Raw genomic sequence first — 21,943 nt, forward strand, 5'->3', positions numbered from 1 at the left:
ATCCTTTGGTTTGTTTTCATCATGTTGTGGCACTGCATGGAATAGAATTAGCGTTGATCGTCCTCAAATCAAACTAAATATTATAATCAAGGGGGTAAAAATGTGGAAACAATCTAAATGTCCATCAACTGGTGAATGAAAAAATAAAATGTGGTCTTATTCATACAGTGAAATATTATTTGGCAATAAAAAAGAGGGAATACTAATATATACCACAGCAAACCTCAGTAATGTTGTGCTAAGTGAAAGGAGTCAGGTGCAAAAGACCACCTATCATATGATACCATTTATATGGAATATCTAGAAAAGACAAATATAGAGCAATGGAAAATAGATTAGTGGTTGCCTGTAGTTGGGGGTAGGAACAGGGAATAACTGCACATGGGCACCAGGCACCTATTTGGAGAGGCAGAAATGTTCTAAAAATTGAATTGTGGTGATGGTCATACAACTCTGATTATTTACTATAAATCATTGAATTGTAGTACACTTAAAAATGAGTGAATTTTATGGTATATAAATTATATCTCAATAGAGCTGTGGAGAGGTGGATACTTAGATTCTTGCACTGGGTTCTTCACCAGAGGAATGTGTGGCCTCGTGTCTGGGTTTGGCTCAAGAACTAGGAGCGTCCTGCTTGTTTGTAAATATTTCCTATTAAGAAAATAAATCAATTGTGCATAAACTTATGAGTTTTAAGTAGAAAAGGATCGTGGCGCAAAAACAAATGAATTTCTTGGGTGCAATAGATTCTACCTTGTGTAGACATGTTACCGGCAGCTGTCACCCTGTTAGGGATTCTGGAGCTACAGGAAGCTGTGGTCACATATGCTGCATCTTCTTTTACCCTGGGCCATCTCCTTCTGTGGCCTGGACTAAATCAGTTGGGGAGGTAAGTTCATCTTATGGGTAGATACGTGTGGCCTCTCTGCAACTAACTGTAGTCCACTTGACTGGTTGCAAGTATGCTGTATTATCCACTTCCACCACCGTGGAGATTGTTAAAAAAGAAAAAAAGTTACCTAGGGCATGCCAAATTAAACATAAAAGAATGGTCCAGACTGCAGTGGAAAGATAAGGTGAATATTCCGTGATATCTAGAGGGAGAAGACAACCAGTTGGAGATAAGTGTCTTCATTTCTGTTCTTGAGACATACACAAAAAAACTTACTTTGTAAGTTCTTTTTTTCTTTCCTAAATCGCTTCTGTTCTTATCACTCCCATCATAGCTGCGGCTCCCTTTACTTCTCACCTGGATTACTACTGTTGCTCTGTACTTTCTGTCTCTAGTGCCTGAACCACTCTGCTGCATTCTGTCCATTTCACCTCCTTAGAGCACTGCTCTGATTGCGACTTTCCAGGACCTAGCTCAAATACAGTTTTTGACAAGCCCTCCAAATATTCCCCATCCATTCTCTGACTTCGTACCTCCTTTATGTCATCTACCATAGATACCTTGTATTTTGGTGGTTTGCATACATGACTTAACTTCTTAGTTTGTAAACTTTGTAAGGGTAGTGACTGGGTCTTACCCGTCTTTGTCACTTTGCACATAGTTGATTCCCAGAATATAAATTTTAGATTAAATGAGCTGTATAACTCAACCGTTGCACACATTTTCTTCCTGAAAATAATCTTCCAGCGATGTTACCCTCTTTTGACATTTTTGTCTCTGTAAGTGCCTAATGCTGGACATTTTAGAAATTTCAACCTACTGCTATTGTGTCCCTCACATTTTTCCAGGCCAGGGTTGTGCATTTGTGCCCTGGCAGGTTGATGGCTATGACTGTGAATAATGAGTCAATTATCATTCAACTTCGGGGAAAGCACAATTATTCCTGACCAGTCAGGCTGAGGTAATCCTCTCCTCCCTGTGCCCTTTCAAATGAAGAACATAAAACAGTTGGAATTCAGAGCACTGCAAAGGGAATTTAGACAAAACATTCACCTGCTGAATTTAGCTTCTTTGGATTTATTCTGATTTATGATTGATTGGTTTTTAAATTGCTTATTTAGTCCTAATGACTATTGCTCCAGGGGAGTCCAGATACCAAGGAGCATGTGACCAAGAAGCAGTGGAGTGAAGTAGTTTGACTGGACAAATCAAGAGCAAATATTATTGTCCAGAGAAACATTGCTCTAGGCAAGAAGTATAATATGAAAATCACCCCCTGACTTTCAGAGTACCCAGCCTTGTTATAAGCATGATTGCTTATCCCCTATTCTCTTTGTAGAAGGCTTTTTCGCAGTTGCCCAGTGTTGCACGGAATTCTCCCCTCATGAAATTTTCTTTCCTTCTAGCAGTATATTCAATATCTCATCGTGACTGAGAACGTGCTCTTGATTTATATTGCTATTGACTATAGTGCAGTAGAACAGACTCTTCAAGGTTGCTGGCAGGATTTGGTCATGAATTATCATGCTGGTTGTGCTGATCTGTGAAAACTCTACCACGAATGTGATAATACTTCTCAGCACACAGACACTAGTCTGGCTTTTGTATGGATGAAACTGAATTTTTGAAAACGTTTCTTCCAAAAATTGAATTCTCCAAAAACAATCATTTTTATCTGGAAGATTTATGACCAATATGTAGTGAGTGTCTAATTGATCAAGGCATCAAAAGTTTTAACCTTTTCAAGGAGGGTAACCTTTTTCTCTGGTCTGAAATTAGACACGATAGGTGTAGTGGGGGCCTTGTAAGGGTGATCTGTTGGAAGCTTGACTGGTATCAAAATGAAATTGAAATTCCATTGTGATGGAGTTTGGATGTGTCGTCCCCTCCAAAACTCATGTGGAAATTTGATCTCCAATGTGGCAGTGTTGGAAACTGATTGAGTCATGGGGGCAGATCCCTCATGAATGGATTAATGCTCTCCCTGAGGGAGAGGGGATTAATGAGTGAATTCTCACTTGATTAGTTCCCGCGAGAGCTCGTTGCTTAAAAAAGACCCTGGCACCTTCTCTGTCTCTCTTGCTTCCTCTCGCCATGTGATCTGCTTGTACCTGCCGGTTGCCTGCCATTTTCCCACCATGAGTAGAAGCAGCCTGAGGCCCGTGCCAGATGCAGCTGTCCCAGAATCATAAGCCAATTAAACCTCTTTCCTTTATAAATTACCCAGTCTCAGGTATTTCTGTTATAGCAACACAAAGCGGACTAAAACACATTGCTTTAGAATAATGAAACCTCTAAAAACCTGAAGAAAAAAACTTTTGTCTCATCTGTATTGAAGTTTTGACTCAGAAATGCCCAAGGAAACATTCTTTCAGGTCTCAATAACCTACTTGTTCTCTGAAATTTTGCTGTTAGATTTCTAAACTGTATTATGTCTGACACTTATTTCAAAGCAAGAAATTTTGGGGATGAGATGAAAAGGTGGTAAGGACTCTGACGAAAAACAGAAACAGAAGAAGAGACGAATGCTTGGGTGGCACGTTTGGATTGCCACCAGGATAGCTCTGGGAAGCAGCGTCTGGCTCTCTAACCAGGCTTTTGGCCACTTCGGGTCCTGGGCTGTGCCAACATCTGCCATTCTGACATTATTATACTGAAAAATAACCTTTTTCCTATCTCATTGTGCCAAAAGATTTACTATTTGCTGGTTTAAAAAATTTTTAAAGCCTTTATAAGAAGCACTTCTGGGTCTTTGGAAGGATATAGTATGTATTCTTGTGAAACTAATTTCGAAGTTTGGAAAGGAGCCTTAAACTGTGGGTTTAATCAGAGAGGGATCAAGTTCTTTTCTTCATCTTCTGGCATTTAAAAAAATGAAAACTTTATGTTTACAAAGGGAGGGCATTTTAAGAGTGGACGAGGATTTTTGTTAGATCTGAGACCCCAACAATTGTTCAACATCAGCGTCAGAAGCTGGGACTTCATTGTATTTTGCTTTTTATTTCAAAGGAGCTTTATCTGGTTACCTGTGAAATAACCTGGGTGTTTTATTGAAAATGATAAAGTACATTGAGTGATATTAGAGCAAATAGAACTTGTCCTTGTAGAACATCTGCTATCTTCAGACATCACTGTGCTTTTCAAGAACTGAAGTCAATAGACTATCACAATAATGCTGAGCTGGGTACATAGGATTTTCTTAGTCGATACTAGATTCAGGTTGTGCTTGACTTAAAGGGAAAGCAGGGAGAACTGAAACATTCTGCCTCTTATTAGAACAATGCACTGAGGAATGGTGGTAGCTGCAGGAAGCCTTTTTCCCTTCTAACTTTGATAAAGTTTGAAAAACCCTTTCATTCTCACTTAACTCCTGTTTCCAAGCATCTCTCTGCCTATCTTGCTCTATCTTGCTACCACTACTTATCGTTGCCCTAGGACTGATGTAGGACATCTTTGTGGCTATAAAAGAGGAAGAAGTTGGGGAGAGTGAGTCCTAAGACCATTTCTTCCTCACTTATCTGATCCTTCATAGTGCTGGTTACCCCAGCAGTCTTCTTAGCAACCCTCGAAATACCTTACTCAGTAACCCCTCTCCCCAGTCCCTCCACTCCCAGCAGCCAAGACTGGTATTTCACACCAAAGGTTCTAAGGATTTGTTTAGGCAAAAGGCAGGGACCACTTCTCCCTGTGGTAGCTCTTTAGGAGTTACTGGGGCTGGTGCAGTAGGTAGTAGTAGAGAGCTGGCCTGAGTTTGCGTTTTTTATGGATATGACCTTTTTGAAGAGAAAGTGATGCATTCAGTATTTGTGTTTTTCTTCCCTGACTTATTAATGATGTGTTGTAGACTAGGTCACCTTATCTCTGTTCCCTGATGGTATTTCTGTGTTAATGTCCTGAAGATACCCCCACAAGTCTTAATTCTACCAATGACGGGGTATTTGTAAGCAAACAAGGGATTCCAACTGGACTTGCACCAGGCTGTGATCATTGCTACAACACGAATCTCACTGATTTTGATGTCATGTAACTGACAGCTCAAGAGAAACAAACATGAACACTTTGATGGATTAGGCTATCTCATAACCTCTTCAGTTAAAAACCTGCCTAAAGAGCCCACAGATTAAACAGTCTGTGCCTCTGGAACATTTTTATGGTGGAGTTTCCTAAGGAAATGGAACAAGATTCCCCAACTCAACAACTTCTTTCACTTGACTTTTGAATTCCTTTATCACTCTTCTAGTGATCATTGACATAGATTCTTGTATTTGCCATTGTTATTTACAGCAAGCAATTTCCAGTTTTAGAAAATACTCTGCACCTTAAGTTCTTCTGTGACCTATTGTAAGCTTTTCTTCTTTGTCTCCTTTCTAGGATTTTTTTTCCTTCTTTTTTCTTCTTCTAGTTTCTTTATTTGCTATATTTTTTTCTAAGTAGCAAAGAATAGTGATTAGGAGTATAGGTTCTACAGTCAGAAGGCCTGGGTTCAGGTCTCCACTGTGCTATTTAACAGCTCTATAACCTTGAACAGGTTACTTAATCTCACTGTCGGCCTTGGTTTTCTTATCTATAAAGTGGGGATAGTAACAGTATCTACCTCTAGGGGTGTTGTGAGGCTTAAATGAGATGATTCATGAGAGGCTAATAAGAGTTTCTGATACTCAATGAATGTTAACTCTTAATAATTTTAATTGTTACTACTAATATTAAAAGTAATTTTATGGCTTAAGCCATTACCTCACAATCAGATGTTTACTTAAGGTGTGATATATCTCTCCCACATTTTAGCCTACATTTGCAGCTGCCTTTGGTTCATTTCCACGATGATTTCCACTGGCACCTCAAATGCAACATGGCCAAAGCTAGATTCATTATCTCTTACCAAATTTATTTCTTTTTATTTTTCCCCACAATTCTGTTAATGGCATCATGATATCATAATTTTAATTTAATCTTAATTTAGTCTTAATTTAGGATGAATCTTAGACTCTTTCGTTAGCCTAAGGAGATAATTAAGAATGTGCATGAAATTAGTAGAAAGGTATTTATTGTTTATAATTTTAAATAATTATAATAAGTCAAGAATTACTTAAATAAACTATTTTAGATTTATATAATGGAGTTTTCTATAGTTATTAAAATTACATAGAGGAATACTCAGTACCATGAAAAGAAAATTTGCTGGCAAGCTGAGTTATAATACATTATGTACAGTATGATTCTATTTTGATATTTAGAAGCATGTGGATGCACAAAAAAGATTAAAAAGATAGCTACTGTAAAAATTTTGTTGTGGGGTTTCTGGCAGGTAGGATTATGAGTGGTTGTCACATTTTTCTCTTACAAATTTTCTAAAATTTATACATTGTTTCCATATAAGGAAAAAAAATCCTCAAATTTAGAAAAGCATGGGATAGGTAATATCTGAGAGACTTACAAATACTATATTAATCTTTTAACAATGGCTAAGAACATAGCAGGCACTCAAATATTTGTTGATTGTTGAATAAAATATTGTTATCTTTCTGTGCATTTTTAGAAATAACTTTTTGAAGAGTGGTTAATGCCTCAAGCATTCAGTTTGCCGAGTTCTTTGAAAAGTAGTCTTTTTTTTTTTTTTTTTTTTTTTTTTTTTGTGAAAATTTCTCAATAAACACAAACCAGAATGGTAGTATGGTGGATATTTTCTAATACTATATAACTTATCATTTCAGAGGATAATGTGACCAAAATGGGAGCATTTGGAACCAATTCTTCGGGAAACATATTAACTTCAGCAAAATTTACTCATAAAAATGAATCTAATGACCGTTGTCTTAGAAATAAAACCATCTTTCTTCATACTTCATCACAGTGTTCGGAAAAAGAACAGGTAACACTGTGGCACATTTATAGAAATAGTCTGAGGGAAAAAAGCATTCTTCATGAATTAAATACAGGACAGACTATAAGAAACATTGGACAGTTATTGGATTTGTAACTCCTTATCCTAGGAGGAGTGCCATTGGGGCACTTTGTTGAAAATCACCATTACATTTTGTGATTTCAGCAGCCATTGTTTATGATGGTAACTGGTTTATCTTCAATTTTTGTTAAAAGCCTCTTAAGGATCTGCCATCTATAAACTCTTTTTGAAATTATTTGTATCTTTTAGCTTACCCTCTGTTTGGGACAAAAGAGTTTCTTTTTATAATTCTTTGTGTAAAATGGCACTTTTCTTTTACCTGTCCTAGATTTCTTTCAAACTTGAAGTAGAATCTGTTATCTTGTTTTCTCTAAGGTTTGGTCAGTAAATGTTGGATACTTTCTTCCTAATCTTCAAGATCGTATAGACTCTATTCACATTCTCCTTAGCTATGGTATTTTTTTTTTTCCTTTTTGTCTTTTTTCGTGATCGGTAACGGGATCGCAACCCTCAGTGTTGTGCCTGTACCACGATCGGCAACGGGATCGCAACCCTCGGTGTCACGCCTGCACCGCGTTCAACCAGTGAGTGGACCGGTCTCTATATGGGATCCGAACCCTCAGCGGGAGCGCCGCCGCGCTCCCAAGCGCCGCACTCTACCAAGTGCGCCACTGGGCTGGCCCCTATGGTTTTTAATTATCAAGGAATCAGAGTGGAAGCTATTCTACTTTTAAGTCATTTGAGTTAATTTCTGCCTCATCGTGTCTTCCCTGCAATATTGTTAACAGAATTGTATAAGAGATTGGGGTTTTATAAAAGGGAACAAAAATCTATGTGTTAGAAATGTATTTACAGTAGAGGTCTTTAACTCTTTATTTCCAGAACTTGCTTCCAGTGAACTTTATTCCTAGAGGATTCACTCTTGCTGGCAATTATTGGCCACTGAGACTAGAGGCAAAGAATTGTTGAATGACGTTGCTGTTCAATAACTTGAAAACGTTGTATTAGCATTCTCTGATTTGTCCATCAGAGGTTCATTGGGATGGGATAGGGGGTTGGAAGTGTTCCTATTTTACATATGAGAACACTGGGGTTTAGTAATGTACTCCAGGTTATACTGTGGATGAGTCTAGGGGATAGAAGTAGAAGTCAGACATTCTGAAACTGATTCCCTGAACACTGCTATGGTTTAGTGAATCTGATCTATCATGCATAGCTAATTAAAAACTGGAAGGGATGTTGTATCATCTGAAGTGCTACAAGATCAGATCCTATTTTTGGTTATTTCATTTTCTCATCAATATGTCCTCACTGAATTTTCAGATAGTGGTGGATGAAGGCCAAAAAGTGGGCAGTTCCTTTCAAGGTGATCTGAATCGGGCAGGAAAAGTGAAGGTAAAGCATGATTCAATTTTCCTTCCATGGTGAAAAACACAAAAAGACAAAAAAAATGCACAGGACTTATTTGCTGTCCTTTATACAAAGTTGGAGAATTCAGCAGATTTTGTCCTTACAGATTTTTTTTTTTTTTTTAAGTTGATGTTTGAATATCTTAAACTGTTCTTGCTTGGCTGAGTTCTGGATATTTTTCCCTTAAAGCTTAAGAAATGAAAGGGGTGCTTTGATAGAGAAACGTGACTCCAGTCCCCCTTTGCATAGGCTTTAAGAAAAATAACAATATAACAGATTCTCATTTTAGTACTGAAACAATCACATGGAAGATAAATTTTTGCTGTCACTTTGATGCTAAGTAATAACTGCAGTTATATTCTTATAAGCAATGGAAGCTACCATTTAAAATTCCGATGTTGGGCCAGCCTGGTGGTGCACTGCTACAGTGCGCCGCTTGGGAGCGCGGTGGCGCTCCCGCTGAGGGTTCGGATCCCACATGCAGACCGGTTCCTGCTCACTGGCTGAGCGAGGTGTGGGCGCAACACTGAGGGTTGTGATCTCGTTGCCGGTCCGGTCCGGTATGGGCGCGACACTGAGGGTTGCGATCCATTGCCGGACACGAAAAAAGACAAAAAGGAAAAAAAATAAAATAAAATAAAATAAAATTCCGATGTAGTAGCCATGGTCTGGGAAGTAGAGTTGGGGCGGGAGGAAGACCCAGCCTGTCTTTTGAATTCCAGTTATGAAATATAAATTTGTAATTTTAAGGTATTTTATTATGCATATGTTTAGATCATGAGCATAAAAGGCATTGCAACCTTATGCCTTTACCAGGTCTCATTTGTGCTAGTGGTGAAATCATTTTCTTATTTACACTCTTTAATATTCACCTGAGATGAATTAGTTTGTGTATGAAATGTTACCATTTTGTTCATCTAAAATGTCTCATTGTCAGCTTGCAGTGGAAAGCAATATTCCACGTGGAATAGTTTTTCATTGAAATGCTGCTATTGTGTCTGTAAAGGTTATTTGCTCTGCTTTTTACCTTTGAAGTAATTTTCAGTTTTATTTGCTTGAAGAGAGAACACTTAATTTTTAGCCCTGCTCACCTCTATTGTGATTTACCCGGGGCAGGATGATTTTGTTTGGAACGAACCTTTCTCTCCTGCTTTTAGTTTCTTCTCTCTGGCTCTTCAGAATGCTATAAAAAAGCAGGCTGTTATGATAATAGCCAGACCTATCACCACCATTTGCTTGAGAAGCCAAGGCAATAAAGCAAAAACACAAAAAAGAGAAACACTGTTTTGGATTGTCATGGTGGTGGTATATATTCTGGGATAGGATCTAGAACAAAGTCTCTTTTTGAAAACTCCCAAACCGTTTTTTCTCTTTCAGTATAGAGATCAGACTATGGTGCCTACAGAATCTAGACCAACTTCCAAATTTACAACTCATTTCAGATGTCTCTGAGAAAGCACAGTAAACACAAAGGCCTTTGGGACTCAAGAGTTAATGAGAAAAGTGGATTTAGCTGCTCAGTTGAGTGTTGTGGAAGTGGATTCATTGACTCTTCATTGCATTTTTACTTTGTTTAATATGCATAAAATGATGTTAATCCTTTTCTAGGTAAACAATTTCCTAGATTTAGAAGATTTGGACATGGATGAAGAGATTAAGCCCCAAATGAGCAAGGGTATGCTTTCTGTTTCTATACTGCTTGTCCTCTTTCTAGAAACTACAAATAAGGCTTTAGACAGCCTTTCTTTTTTTGGCAATCCTTATCTCTACCTCCCCTAAGATAGAAAAAAACTAAAGTTGGGAAATTTCTTTTTTAGTAACAAAGATTTCAGCTGAAAGGTCAAAGCCTCTTGAAGATTGTAAAACCTTTGGCCTTAAATGAAATAGAGATGGCTCCTCCCGCCTTAGAATTTACCACATGATTGATTCTTGGATAATTGTCTCAAGTAGAACTCTTGTAAAGTTGACCCCTTATTTCCTAGAAGCACAATCTTGTAAATTAAGATTATTTTTGAGGGATTCATAAAATATCAATTGATTGTAAAAATTATAAAAGTATCGGAATTGATTGCAAAAATGAAAAGAAAATCCAAATGTTTACTTTTAAAAATATTTATTAAATATGTAAATCAAACACTTAATATATATTGTAAATGTTTCTCCTGGGGCATTTTTCCATGTGGTCTGAACTGAAAAAGGCTTAATGCTAGTCCATTGATGTTTACGTAGATGATGACTTTTACCTTTCTTGGTTAACATTTCTGTGTAAGCCTAGGTATCCTTTGTTGTTCAAAGGACTTTTGAAATACGTTCAAAAGTAGGGTTATTTGTTTTGAGAACACTCATTCCTGATTTAATATGCAAGAATATCTCAAAGTCATTGTTAAATTTTAGGGAACAGAGGGCCGGCCCCGTGGCTCACTTGGGAGAGTGCAGCGCTGGTAGCGCTGAGGCTGCAGGTCGGGATCCTATATAGGGATGGCCGGTGAGCTCACTGGCTGAGCGTGGTGCAGACCACACTGTGCTGAGGGTTGTGATCCCCGTACCGGTCAAATAAAAAAGAAAAAAATCAGTTTGTGATATTGTGTGGGTTGATTATAGGTTGAGGGTTGTGATCCCTGTACCGGTCAAATAAAAAAGAAAAAAATCAGTTTGTGATATTGTGTGGGTTGATTATAGGTTTGTGAGGATGAATTTGAAAAAAAAAAAAAAATTAGGGAATGGACAGTTTCCCTGGAGGTTTTGTTGTTGATATTTAACAGTTGTTTACAGTCTTTTGGTAGTCATAAACATAAATTATGGTCGTTAGTGTTGGGGGAGGATGGCTTATTTATAATCAGGCAGGAGTTAAAGTGACTGGGTGTAGTTGGTTAGGGGATGGTGACTATCTGTAAATTTAGTTGTATAATCCTCTGCTCTAGCTTTTTTGACTGCTTGAATTTGAGAGGCTTTGGTAATAGGAAGCGATTAACATTTTTATTCTGCTTTCAAAAATCACACTACTCCATTAGAGAGATTGTTTCTCAAGCACTCTATCAACCAGTAGACTTTGTAGATTTTTTAGTTACTTGTTTGGTTTAGTTGAGATTAGAGAGCTAAAGGAATCACATCCAGGGAGAGATTCTCTAACTTTAATACCCTGGGTGGCTCTGAATATAATAAGAGCAGCTTTGGGTTCCAGTTGGATTCAAAGGAAGAGCTAAGGACTTGTCAGGAAGCTGTGTTTGTAGAGCAAGCACACTGTTTTGGGTTTTGGGTGATTTAGGGAAGGAAACTTGTTAAAATGCAGATTCCTGGGTCCTGTTCCCAAGAGAGAGTCTAATTTAGAATGTTTTTGGTGTCTAGTGATCTGCATTTTTAACCAATACCTCAGGTAATTCTGATATAGGTAGTGTGAGGATGACACAGGAGACATGGTTCTAGTCTGCAGGTAATATATTTGCAATATAAAATCAATTTTATAGGAGGGCACAGAAGTGTGTGTATTGAACATTTTTGTGATGGTTTAAATTTCTCACTTCCTGTCAGTAATGAGAAGGTCTGTATACTGACATAAACCAACATAGCTAACAAATCTGATTTTTGTTATGTCATTTAAATTAGCCTTTTAATCTTTTCCATCATTTTGTTTTCTTTAAACATTTTTTCAAGTTATGTTTTTTAATTACCAGATTTATTTCTTTATTTTAAAAAACTGGATAAAAATATCTCACTGGCATGATTTTTCTGGAAATCAGATAACAGGCAGTCTTGCGTTTGTGTATAAAAGGTTACTGAGGCTGAACCAAGTCTCAGTGGACTTGAATGAAGTAGTCAAGACCTTTCCACATGTAAAATAATGTGCAAAGCCTAGGCTGAAAATCGACCCAGGCTACAGCGATCTATTCTAATTACTGAGAAGACCACCAGGGCTTCACAATTTTCATAATGCACAATCTGGGTCACTTGAAAGGAGAAAAGAAGTTAAATAGTTTGTGCCAAGGTGAATTTAAGTCTGGGCCTAATTTGTATTACACTTCAGGAATGTGAGCAGAAGGCAAATATTTATATCAGATGGGAAATGTGACATTTTAAATAGCAAGTTGCTTGTATGATTTTGGCAGCTGGGAGGTTTAGTGATTAGATTCTGTTGCTGTTGTTTAAGCAACAGATTTGTCTGGGGGCGATGATGAAGTGGGTTGCATAGCATATTGTTTTTCTACCACTGACTTTATTTGTCCACCTTATTCACTCTCATAAATATTCTCCAAGATTCAGGAGCATGATTCTTCTCCAGTATTTGGTTTATCATTTGGGCAGCCCAGGTAGAGAGAGTGGTGAGGTTTTTTTTCAGTGGAGCAAACTGTGCAGCAGTATTAAGAAAGTTATCTGAGGGTAACATTTGCCACAAAGTTTGGTGCCCTGTGTTTATTTGACATCAAGTTAGCTACTTTCTTTTACTTTGAATTTGAGATAAGGTAGTTAACCTGGTGACTCATGCCTCAGACCAGCTGGCTCAAACTGTCATCCAGCAACATTATTATCTGGAGTAGCTATTACTTAATATATGGAAGCCATCAGAGTAGGAAGAATCTTCTGTTCATCTTTATATTTTTGTCTCCTCAGTTAGCCCTACCTCTTCTCTGGCTGAGTGCAGTAGGCTGAAGAGACATTTTTTAAGGCCCAGTTCCCAGAATTATACTGTCTTACATAAGTCTCTTGGCCAACAGGTGTACTTATGCTGTGGTTGATTGTCTTGAATGAGAATGGGCACGGATTCCTTCTCAAAAATTGGCAGCCTTGTTTGGTTTTTATTTTCAAGTTCTCCAGTACTTCTAATCATTTTTAGTCAATTAATTGGCGAGTGCATACAAATAAGGGCATCAATCACCTTTTTTTTTTTTAATACTTATCTGCAACTTTAAGCAGTGTTAGGCAGTCTATGAATGACTAAGGACACTTATTCAACAAATATTTAACCACTATGGATGGTGCCTGGAGTATAATAAAGAATAAAGCATACTGGGTTCCTGCCTTCATACAATTCATTATTTATCAGAAGAATCAGACACTAACCACATAAATATATCATTGTAAGTTGTTTTAGATCTCATGAGAGCATATGGCAGGGGAACTTAAATTTGTCTGTGGGATCACAGAAAGCTCTCTGAGAACCCGAGATCCAAAGAATGAGTAATCATTAACTAGATGAAAGGGTGGGCTGAGGGTGAGGGGCAGATAGAAGAGTATAGAGACAGCATATGTAAAGGTCCAGAATGGCATATGTAAAGGTCCAGAGCTAGGAGAAAATAGCACATTAGTAGGGAAAATACAGGAAAATGGTCAGGAGTCCCACAGATGTTTAGATTCTTGTTGAGCATTTGATGTAAATATGCACGTGCACCCAGGTGTTCCTTGGCTATTGTCTGATGTACATGCGCATGGGCACCAACGTGTTCCTGGGTTGTCTGACTTGCACCCAGGTGTCCTGGGTTGTCAGACTTAAGTATAAAGGATGAACTGCTCTGATGCATGGGGGCCCCTGGCCCCTGGAATGCCCCGGGCAGGGGACCATGGGGAGGCCGCTTCTGCTGCTGGAGGCTGTTGCTGCCACTGCCAAAGCCCCTGGGATGTTCTGGGAGGCTGCCGCCACCGCCGCCGCCGACTATTGCTGTAAACTGCTGCTGCTGTTGCTGTTGCTGAGGAAACTGAGGACGGAGCTTGTGTCATCTGCCAACGGCTCCCAGAATCTTTCCCAATTACCTAGCGTGGACTTGCGTGTGAGGAGTCTGGTGACCCAGCGGGCGTGTGAGGGATCTGTGACCCAGTCTGTACAATGGGTTTGAAGGGTCTGAGAGCCCAAGCCCTGGCAAGACAGTTGGCTACGTCAGCTGGATTCAGACAATTGCCTTTAGTTGCCTAATCAGGCAATTAGCATAACCATACAAAATTTCAGCCAACTTACAGTTTAGACGTTTCATTTATTTTACACTTTGGACTGTTACAAATCATTCTTTCATTGCTTCAATGATCACTAAAAACATTGAGGGGGGAAAAAAATCCTTGCTTCAAAATGTTCCTCTATTCCCACTCTTCCAATTTTTATATATGGTAATTTACCCATTTACTAATGTTCAACTGGAAAGCCATGTTAACTAGAGAGGCAAAGCTACTATCCCATGCTCATGTCCTCATGATTGCAGGAGATTTCCATTCCATTCTTTTTTTTTTTAAGGGCACAATCAATAATTATAACTTATTTTAAATCAATCACTCAGATTAAACACACATTTTCATGATATATTTTAGCCACAAGAATTAATCTCTTTCTCTCTTTATCCCTCTCCCTTCCTTTCTCTCTCCTCATTTCATTTTTTTAATTGGTTATGAAAATTCATGGAGTACAAAGCTGACTGTCACCACTCGAGCCCAAGATCCATTCCATTCTTGAGAAGGGAATGGAATTGGGAAGATAATTCTGCCCTTTCACAATTTACACCTATTTCTCCCCAAGGGTAAGGACAGGTTTTGTCTAATTGGAGAATCTGGGAAAAGAAACTATGTATATATGGGTCAGTCCCTTTGTTTTTGCTTTTAGGTTCATGCCATTTGCAAGTTGTATGTCTTCTCTTCTGGGCCTGCACTTCCTTTCTCAGAGTACACACACTTTAGATAGGGCCCAGCCCTGCCTTAATAGAGTGGTTTTCAACCTTAGGGACACATTTTAATCACCTGAGGGGCTTTAAAAGTGTGCTAATGTCTGGTCCTCCTTGGGAGATTCTGTTTTAGTGGTCTGATGTGTGTCCTGGGCATTGGTGATTTTGAAAGCTCCCCAAGGGATTCTAATGTTCATTTGCGGCTGAGAACCATCTCCAGCGGGAAGACTGGAGGTACTGTTCTCTGAGCCCCTACTCTAAGGGCTCTAGGGGTGCGAAGCAGTTCTCATTACACCTGCTGGATAAATGGCAGCTGTGCAGACTTTCCCTCAGCTAGGATGGTCCAACAACTAAACTTGGAAGGAAGGCTACTAAATAGGAAGCCCAGTTGTGACTGTGGGGCAAGCCCTATTTTCATATTCACCTTTACCATTGAGAATGCTCATATTTTGATTCCCATCTTTCTGACTCTTGTATACATTTCCCTTTTATTTTATTTTTTACTTGGAGAGTGATATGATTTATTATTGCTGCCAAATGCCTCATCCATGAAGCAAGTCTTCCCTGATCTTCCTCACCTTCTCCTTGGATGAGCGGTAACTTTTCTCCTTTTGCATTTCCACTTTCATTTATTCTGCATTTTTTCTCAAAGTGCTTTTTAGTTAATGTGTCTCTTGTAAGCAGCATGTAATTTATACATATGCATTTATACAAACATACACACACCTATATACATAACATATATATGAGAGTACTTCAAAGCGGTCATGGAAAATAGAATTAAAAGATAATACAAATATTTCCATGAACTTTTTGAAGACCCTTTGTGCATATATTCTAAAACCTTTGTCTTTAATTGAAGTGTGTTAGTCTATTTATATTTAATGTGGTTGCTGATACATTTGGCTTTAAATATATTATCTTACTATTTTGTTTTCTACTTGTTCTTATGTTATTTCTGTTCTTTTCTGGTGTTTATTGTTGAAAGCTGTTGAAAATCATATATCTATCTGGTTGTTTTTCCTTTGAAGATTACATATTTTCTTCCTTATTTGGCTGCTTTTAATGTTTTCTCATTGCTTTTCAGTAATTTCATTATGATGTGCCTTGGTGGTTTTTGTTTGCAGTTCTGTTGCTCAGGGTTTGAAAAGATTCCTGTAAGTGTTGGGGAATTCTCAGCTAATTCAACATTACCTGTGCACGGATCTTTTCACAGTGCCCTATACTTGTATATTTATCTCTCTTGCTCTTTTCTGTATTTTCCATAATTTTTTATTTCCTTTCTTGCTTTAGTCTAAATATTTTCTACTGTCTATATTCTAGCCCATTGATCCTTTGACTTATATCTAATTTGCTGTTAAAGTCATCAATATTTTAGTTGTAGTTTTAAAAAGAGAGCTGGAATATCTATTTTTATAGATGTCAATTCTCTGCTGAAAATCTCCATTTTTGTAGTGTATTTTAAATATATTAATCAGTTATTTTAAAGTTCATGTGTCATAACTCAAATACCTGAGATCTCCTGTGGGTCCATTTCTATTTTTAGTTTTCCCTTTTAATCTGATGTCTTTGTATAGCTGGTAATTTTTGTTTGAACATTGTGTGTGACATATTGTTTATGCTCCAGATGATGTGATCTTCTAACAGTTTCAGTATGCTTTCTTTGTCTTTGGTTTTTGATAATTAGATTATGATGTGCCTTGGAGTGCTTTTCTTTGGATTGCATTTGACTGGCAACCTGTGATCTTCCTGTACCTGGATGCTGTCATCTTTCTCCATATTGGGACATTTTCAGCCATAGTTTCCTTGCATATGCTTGCTACATCTCTTCCTTTTTTTCTCCTTTGGGTATGCCAAACCTGTGGAGGTTATTTCACTTGAAGGAGTCCCATGTTTGCTGTATTTCTGTTTTATTTTTTCTTATTCTTTTTGCCCCTCTGATTTGATTTTACATGTTTTATCTTCAAGCCCACTAATTCTTTCCTCAGTTTGATTAAGTCTCATGTTAGAGCTTTCTATCAAGTTTCTCAATTCAGAGAATGTATTCTTGGTTTCTAGACTTTTTTTTTTCTTTATTTTTTAGTGGCTGGCTGGTATGGGGACCTGAACCCTTGACCTTGGTGTTATAACACCATGCTCTAATCAGCTGAGAAGTAGCATTTTTTTTTCTTTTGCTGGCTAGACAATATGGGTGGGTTTTTTTTAATTGATTAGAGTTTTTTTTCTCAAGTTTCTTGTTCTGTTCCTCGCTGTTTTCCAAATATCATTTAATTTTTTATTTGTATTTTCTTATGACTCTCTGAACATCCTTAAGAGGGTTATTCTGAATTCTCTGTCAGACATTTTGTAAATCTGTTCCTTTGGATCCATTGCTGGGTTTGTTTCCTTTAATGGTGACATATTTCTCTGTTCTTTCTCAATCTTTATTCTTTACATTGATGCCTGGGCATTGGAGGAGACTGTTACTGCTTCTAGGTTATATAGGTGTTCTTTAGTGGTGTTAGACCTTTACTGGTTCATATCAGAGCTTTGTCTCTGATCTGTGTTTTTTTTTTTTTTTTTTTTCCCAGTTCTGTGTTCAATTGTTAGTTCCACCACCACTTAAACTCTGCAGTGGAACTAATATGTTGTCCTTCAGTTAATTCCAAAATTGGGGGAAGCTTCCTATGGGGACCTGTAGTTGAGCTAAATTGCTGCTTTGCTGCTAATTCTCTGAGGAAGGCTTTTTGTGCGGCTCAGATTTAATTATTGGCCTTTGAATCACTTCTGGGTCTTGTGAAGTCAGGTACACCTGGGCTGTGTAGGAATTCTGGCCTGGGACTGAATCTTTACAGCGAACTGTACCTCCTGCAGTTCTTTCTTCCTGATCAGTCTCCACTGGGTGGGCCTGTGTCAGTTGGAAGGCAGATCAGCTACCCACACTATGCCCCAATGTTCCCCCAGTGGGCCAGCCTCCCACTGCACTCCAGGCACTTCAGATGCTTCCTGTGGGGTGGGCTGTCTTCCAGCCCCTTGTGATGACTTACTGGCCTCTGAGTGGCTCCTTTCTTGTCGGCTGCAGCCCTCACTATATGGGTTCACAGGAACCCTGTCAGTGGTCTCGCTGGCATGGGGGCTGGTATGGAGTGCTCCAAGGTGCTTTTCTCCCCTGTGGACTCCAAACAACTTTACACAAAGGGCACAGCTGTGGCTCCTGTAGGCTCCTGCTCTGTGTGTGCTGCAGCTTCTTCCTGCCCCTTGCTGGGACTGGTCCCTCTTTCTCTTGCTGTGGCTTTTCCTGCCTTCACAAACTCAGGGGGTCTCTCTTCCTCTTTGCCCAAGCTCCAGTGGTCCCAGGTTGGCAGTCTTTGCTTTTTAATAATTGTAGATTGATCAATTGTGGGAGAGACTGATGGTGGGTACTCTCTATTCTGCCGTCTTGAGGATGTTCCCTAAATAGTTGATTTTTGTAATTTATCCAGCTTTTCTAGTTGTTCTTGGTTGGAGGGTTAGACTGTAATTAGCTAGACCAGCAGACTCCTGAGGATGCAGTCTGGAAGCCCCTGGGAAGCCCTGAGGTCTGCAGGTCAAGTGTGTTGATGTGTGTACCGATGTTGCAAAGGCAGTGAGGGGTGAGGATGCTGGCACCGTAGTGTGAACCAAGGTAGTGGTACCAAACTATGCTAGTAGTTGTGATCTTCACTGTCATGAATTTATAGTCAAAACAATTGCCAGTTTTCATTAAAAATGTCCTTGAGGAAGTAGTTAAAATTATTAATTTTATTAAACCTGACCCTTGAATATACCTCTTTTTAATAATTTGCGCGCTGAAATAGTAAGTATTGATAAAGCGCTTCAGTTGCATGCTGAAATACAATGGCTGTCTTGTGGAAAAACACTCGGGCAATTGTTTGAGTGTATGCTGAAGTAGTTTATTTTTCTTTCACGGATACCATTTTTATTTGAAATAATGACAGACAAACTGTAGTTCTCAAATGACAGACAAACTGTAGTTCTCAAAAATGAATGAAGTGACTGTGTCTCCTCGAGGCAGAAAACTGATAATATTCATTGCCAGTGATAAAGTTGGAAATGGATCAAGTGAAAATTAGATTTTTAGAAAACTTGTATCCAGTACTATGAGCTTGACAGCTTCTGAAAATTTAAAGGCTTTTCTGGTAAAATTGGTGATATTAACTAATGTGATTTATATACTGTATAATTAAATATGTCAGTGTTTGGAAGATCTGCATAACAAAGTGAACCAGTATTTTCCAAATGACACCAATTCATGGTGTTACAAAATTATGCATAGGAGGAAGATCCATTGAATGTGCAAGATAGACCGATGGATTTTAATGAGAAATTCACTGATATGGTTTCAGATTGCCCATCAAAACTAACCTTTAAAAAACTTTATTATTTGTCAGGTTCTGGTGTAGTATCAAAGAAGGATATCCAGAATGAAATAAAAAGACTATTAAAATATTCCTCCCTTTTCCCACTACATATCTGTGTGTGACTAGATCTTCTTTATTCAACTGAAACAGCATATTTGAAAAATTGAATGCAGAAGAAAATATAGAATCCAGCTTTCTTCTATTAAGTCAGGCATTAAAACAGATTCAAAAAAATGTAAAACAATGCTTCTCACTATTTTCTTTGTTTTTAGAAAATAGATTTTTATAAAAATATTTTAATAAGTAATGAGATTATTTTTAATGATTCAATAAATAAATATTGGAGTATTTGTCAGTTTTAATTTCTAGTATGGTGAGTGTTGACAGCTATAGCCTTTATAAACAAAAGCTCTTTGGGGTATTGAATAATTTTTTTTTTTTTTAAATGACCGGTAAGGGGATCTTAACCCTTGACTTGGTGTTGTCAGCANATGTAATGGCCACATTGCACTATATTACCCAAATGGTTTTAAGTTTCCTCAGTATCATATTTTGGCATTGCAAATACGAAATTATTGTTATTCTTGGTTTCTTGCTTTTCTATTTCAGCATTTAACTGATTGCCTAGGAAATTAATCTAACAATAGCTGCTGTTAATAACTCTTAGTTTCTAAGTGAAGAAATTTATATCTTTAAGTATATTTTTATACCTTTAAGTATATTATTAATTAATAATCCTTGTGTTGGCATTATATTTATTGACTTGCTGAAAACTTTAATCCTTACTATTATTTTGGTTAATGTCAAGTGACTGATAAAGAAAAGCATGCTCCATAACAAAGAAGAATTTAAACGTATAGAAAAAAAAAGTTATAGGAAAATAAGATTTTTCCTTTCAAGAACAAATTTGTGTATCTCTAGTACTGTAATGTTGGATATTATAGCCGTAATGTATACTGGGACCTCAGGGAAGGGAGAGGAGTAATAATGCAATGGTTTGAGCCATATCTGGGAGAACTAACTTGGCTGTGGGAGTTAGCCCTTATAGGAGAGTTTAGAACTCCAAAATGTAAGCCTTACTTTATCTGGGTTGTAAGACTGAAATGATGTGTGGGGAGGGTAGTAGGATTTTCTGGAGCATGGCAGTACTTGGGAGTAAGTTAAGCTTCTGCACTTTCCCCTCTATGCTTCTGTTTCCCTTTTTTGCATGCCTCTATTCAAGAGCATGGCCCTTGATACTTAAATCATTCATTTACTTCTGTCTTCTCCTTAAAGTTATGAAACCTTGTGGACACAGATTTTACAACATTCATTTTGTGTTCCCAGTATCGAATACATAAGTGTTTATTGAATGAACAAGCAAAGGGGAGGGAGGTGGGAATGTGTTGTGTAGAGGGAGTGTGGGGGCACAGTATGGTGTTGCTGGGATTTGAGCACAGCAGAAGGATTTGTCTAATTTGAAATTGCATTCTAGCCTCCCTGGGAGACAGGTGAAGGAAAAGTATGTGTTGTGTAGAGGGAGTGTGGGGGCACAGTATGGTGTTGCTGGGATTTGAGCACAGCAGAGGGATTTGTCTAATTTGAAATTGCATTCTAGCCTCCCTGGGAGACAGGTGAAGGAAAAGTGACTGCATCTAGTGAGGATGGCTAGTAAGGTCTAGGCAGGTTTTAGAGGGCTCAGGGTGGGGCTCAAAGTCCTACTGCAGTGGGCTCAGGCAAGTGTGGTTGGCCTGAAGCTTGATGGACATGTGATGACAGGCCTTTAACCAGGCATAAAAGGGCAGCAGACGTCCCACTGGACTGAATGCAGTGGTGGAGATGGGGGCCTCTCCCCATACTCTGCCAGGATGGGTTAGAATCATCTCAGCGTGGAGTCATGGCCAAGCCTGCTAGCCTCAGTACTTACTGCTGAGTAGAGATGGAGAGAGCAAGGATGCTTATATTCCAGAAGTGAACATCTTATGTCATTGTCATTCATTTGAGCTGGTTTTAGCAATATTGCCCCTCTGTTACTTTGGCTGTGGTGATGATAAATTTAATCTCAGAAAGTGATCAAAATGAGCTGATCAGTCACTCTGCATGCTGGTTTACTTCCTGTGTGCAGCTGCTCTTTCAGAGACAGTCATGGTATTACTGTAGCCTTGAGTACATTTTTTATGATAGGCTGTGGGAATTGTTCAGCTTATTCAGAAAAGGTCTTTTCTCCCATAGAGCTATGACTTGGTTTTGTGAAAGTTGTCAGAATCAAAATGGAGTCACATGTGTGAAACACTCTGACAAATAGTGCTGGGGAGGGTCATATACAAATGCTTGATCATTAGAACTACCAGAAAAGAATGCAAAAACCACAACCTTACACCAAGAAATACTTCTGCAAGGACGTCTGCCCAGCAACTGTCTATCCAACCTTGGACTGGTGTCATGCAGTCCAAGAATAATTATCTCAAAACAATTATGTAATCATCCTCATTTTTCCTTTAAAAACGTTTGTCTTCCTTTACCTCCCTAAATCCACCCATAGTTTACTATGATATGTGTATTTCCATTGCAATGCCCATTCCCAAATAAATATCATTTTCTTTTTTTTTTTTTTTTTTGTCTTTTGTCTTTTTTCCGTGTCCGGCAACAGATCGCAACCCTCAGTGTTGCCCCGGTACCGGACCGGGGACCGGCAACGGGATCGCAAGCCTCGGTGTTGCTCCCGCGCCTCGCTCAGCCAGTG

General features: G+C 38.4%; 1 protein-coding gene across 2 annotated transcripts in view; it reads left to right on the top strand.

Moving 5' to 3' along the window:
• LOC103598397 (chromosome unknown open reading frame, human C11orf74) overlaps nt 1-21,943 on the top strand; it is a 51,645-nt gene that overhangs the window by 14,673 nt on the left and 15,029 nt on the right. The window contains exons 2-3 of one of the 2 annotated variants that reach the window (XM_008582389.1): nt 6,607-6,764; nt 9,816-9,882. The exons of the other annotated variant lie outside the window; for it this stretch is intronic. Coding sequence (XP_008580611.1) covers nt 6,607-6,764; nt 9,816-9,882 — 225 coding nt within the window. The remainder of the gene's footprint in view (nt 1-6,606; nt 6,765-9,815; nt 9,883-21,943) is intronic. 2 annotated transcript variants of the gene reach the window in all.

This window comes from Galeopterus variegatus, unplaced genomic scaffold, assembly GCF_000696425.1.
Source record: "Galeopterus variegatus unplaced genomic scaffold, G_variegatus-3.0.2 Scaffold2597, whole genome shotgun sequence".
Taxonomy (NCBI): Eukaryota; Metazoa; Chordata; class Mammalia; order Dermoptera; family Cynocephalidae; genus Galeopterus; species Galeopterus variegatus.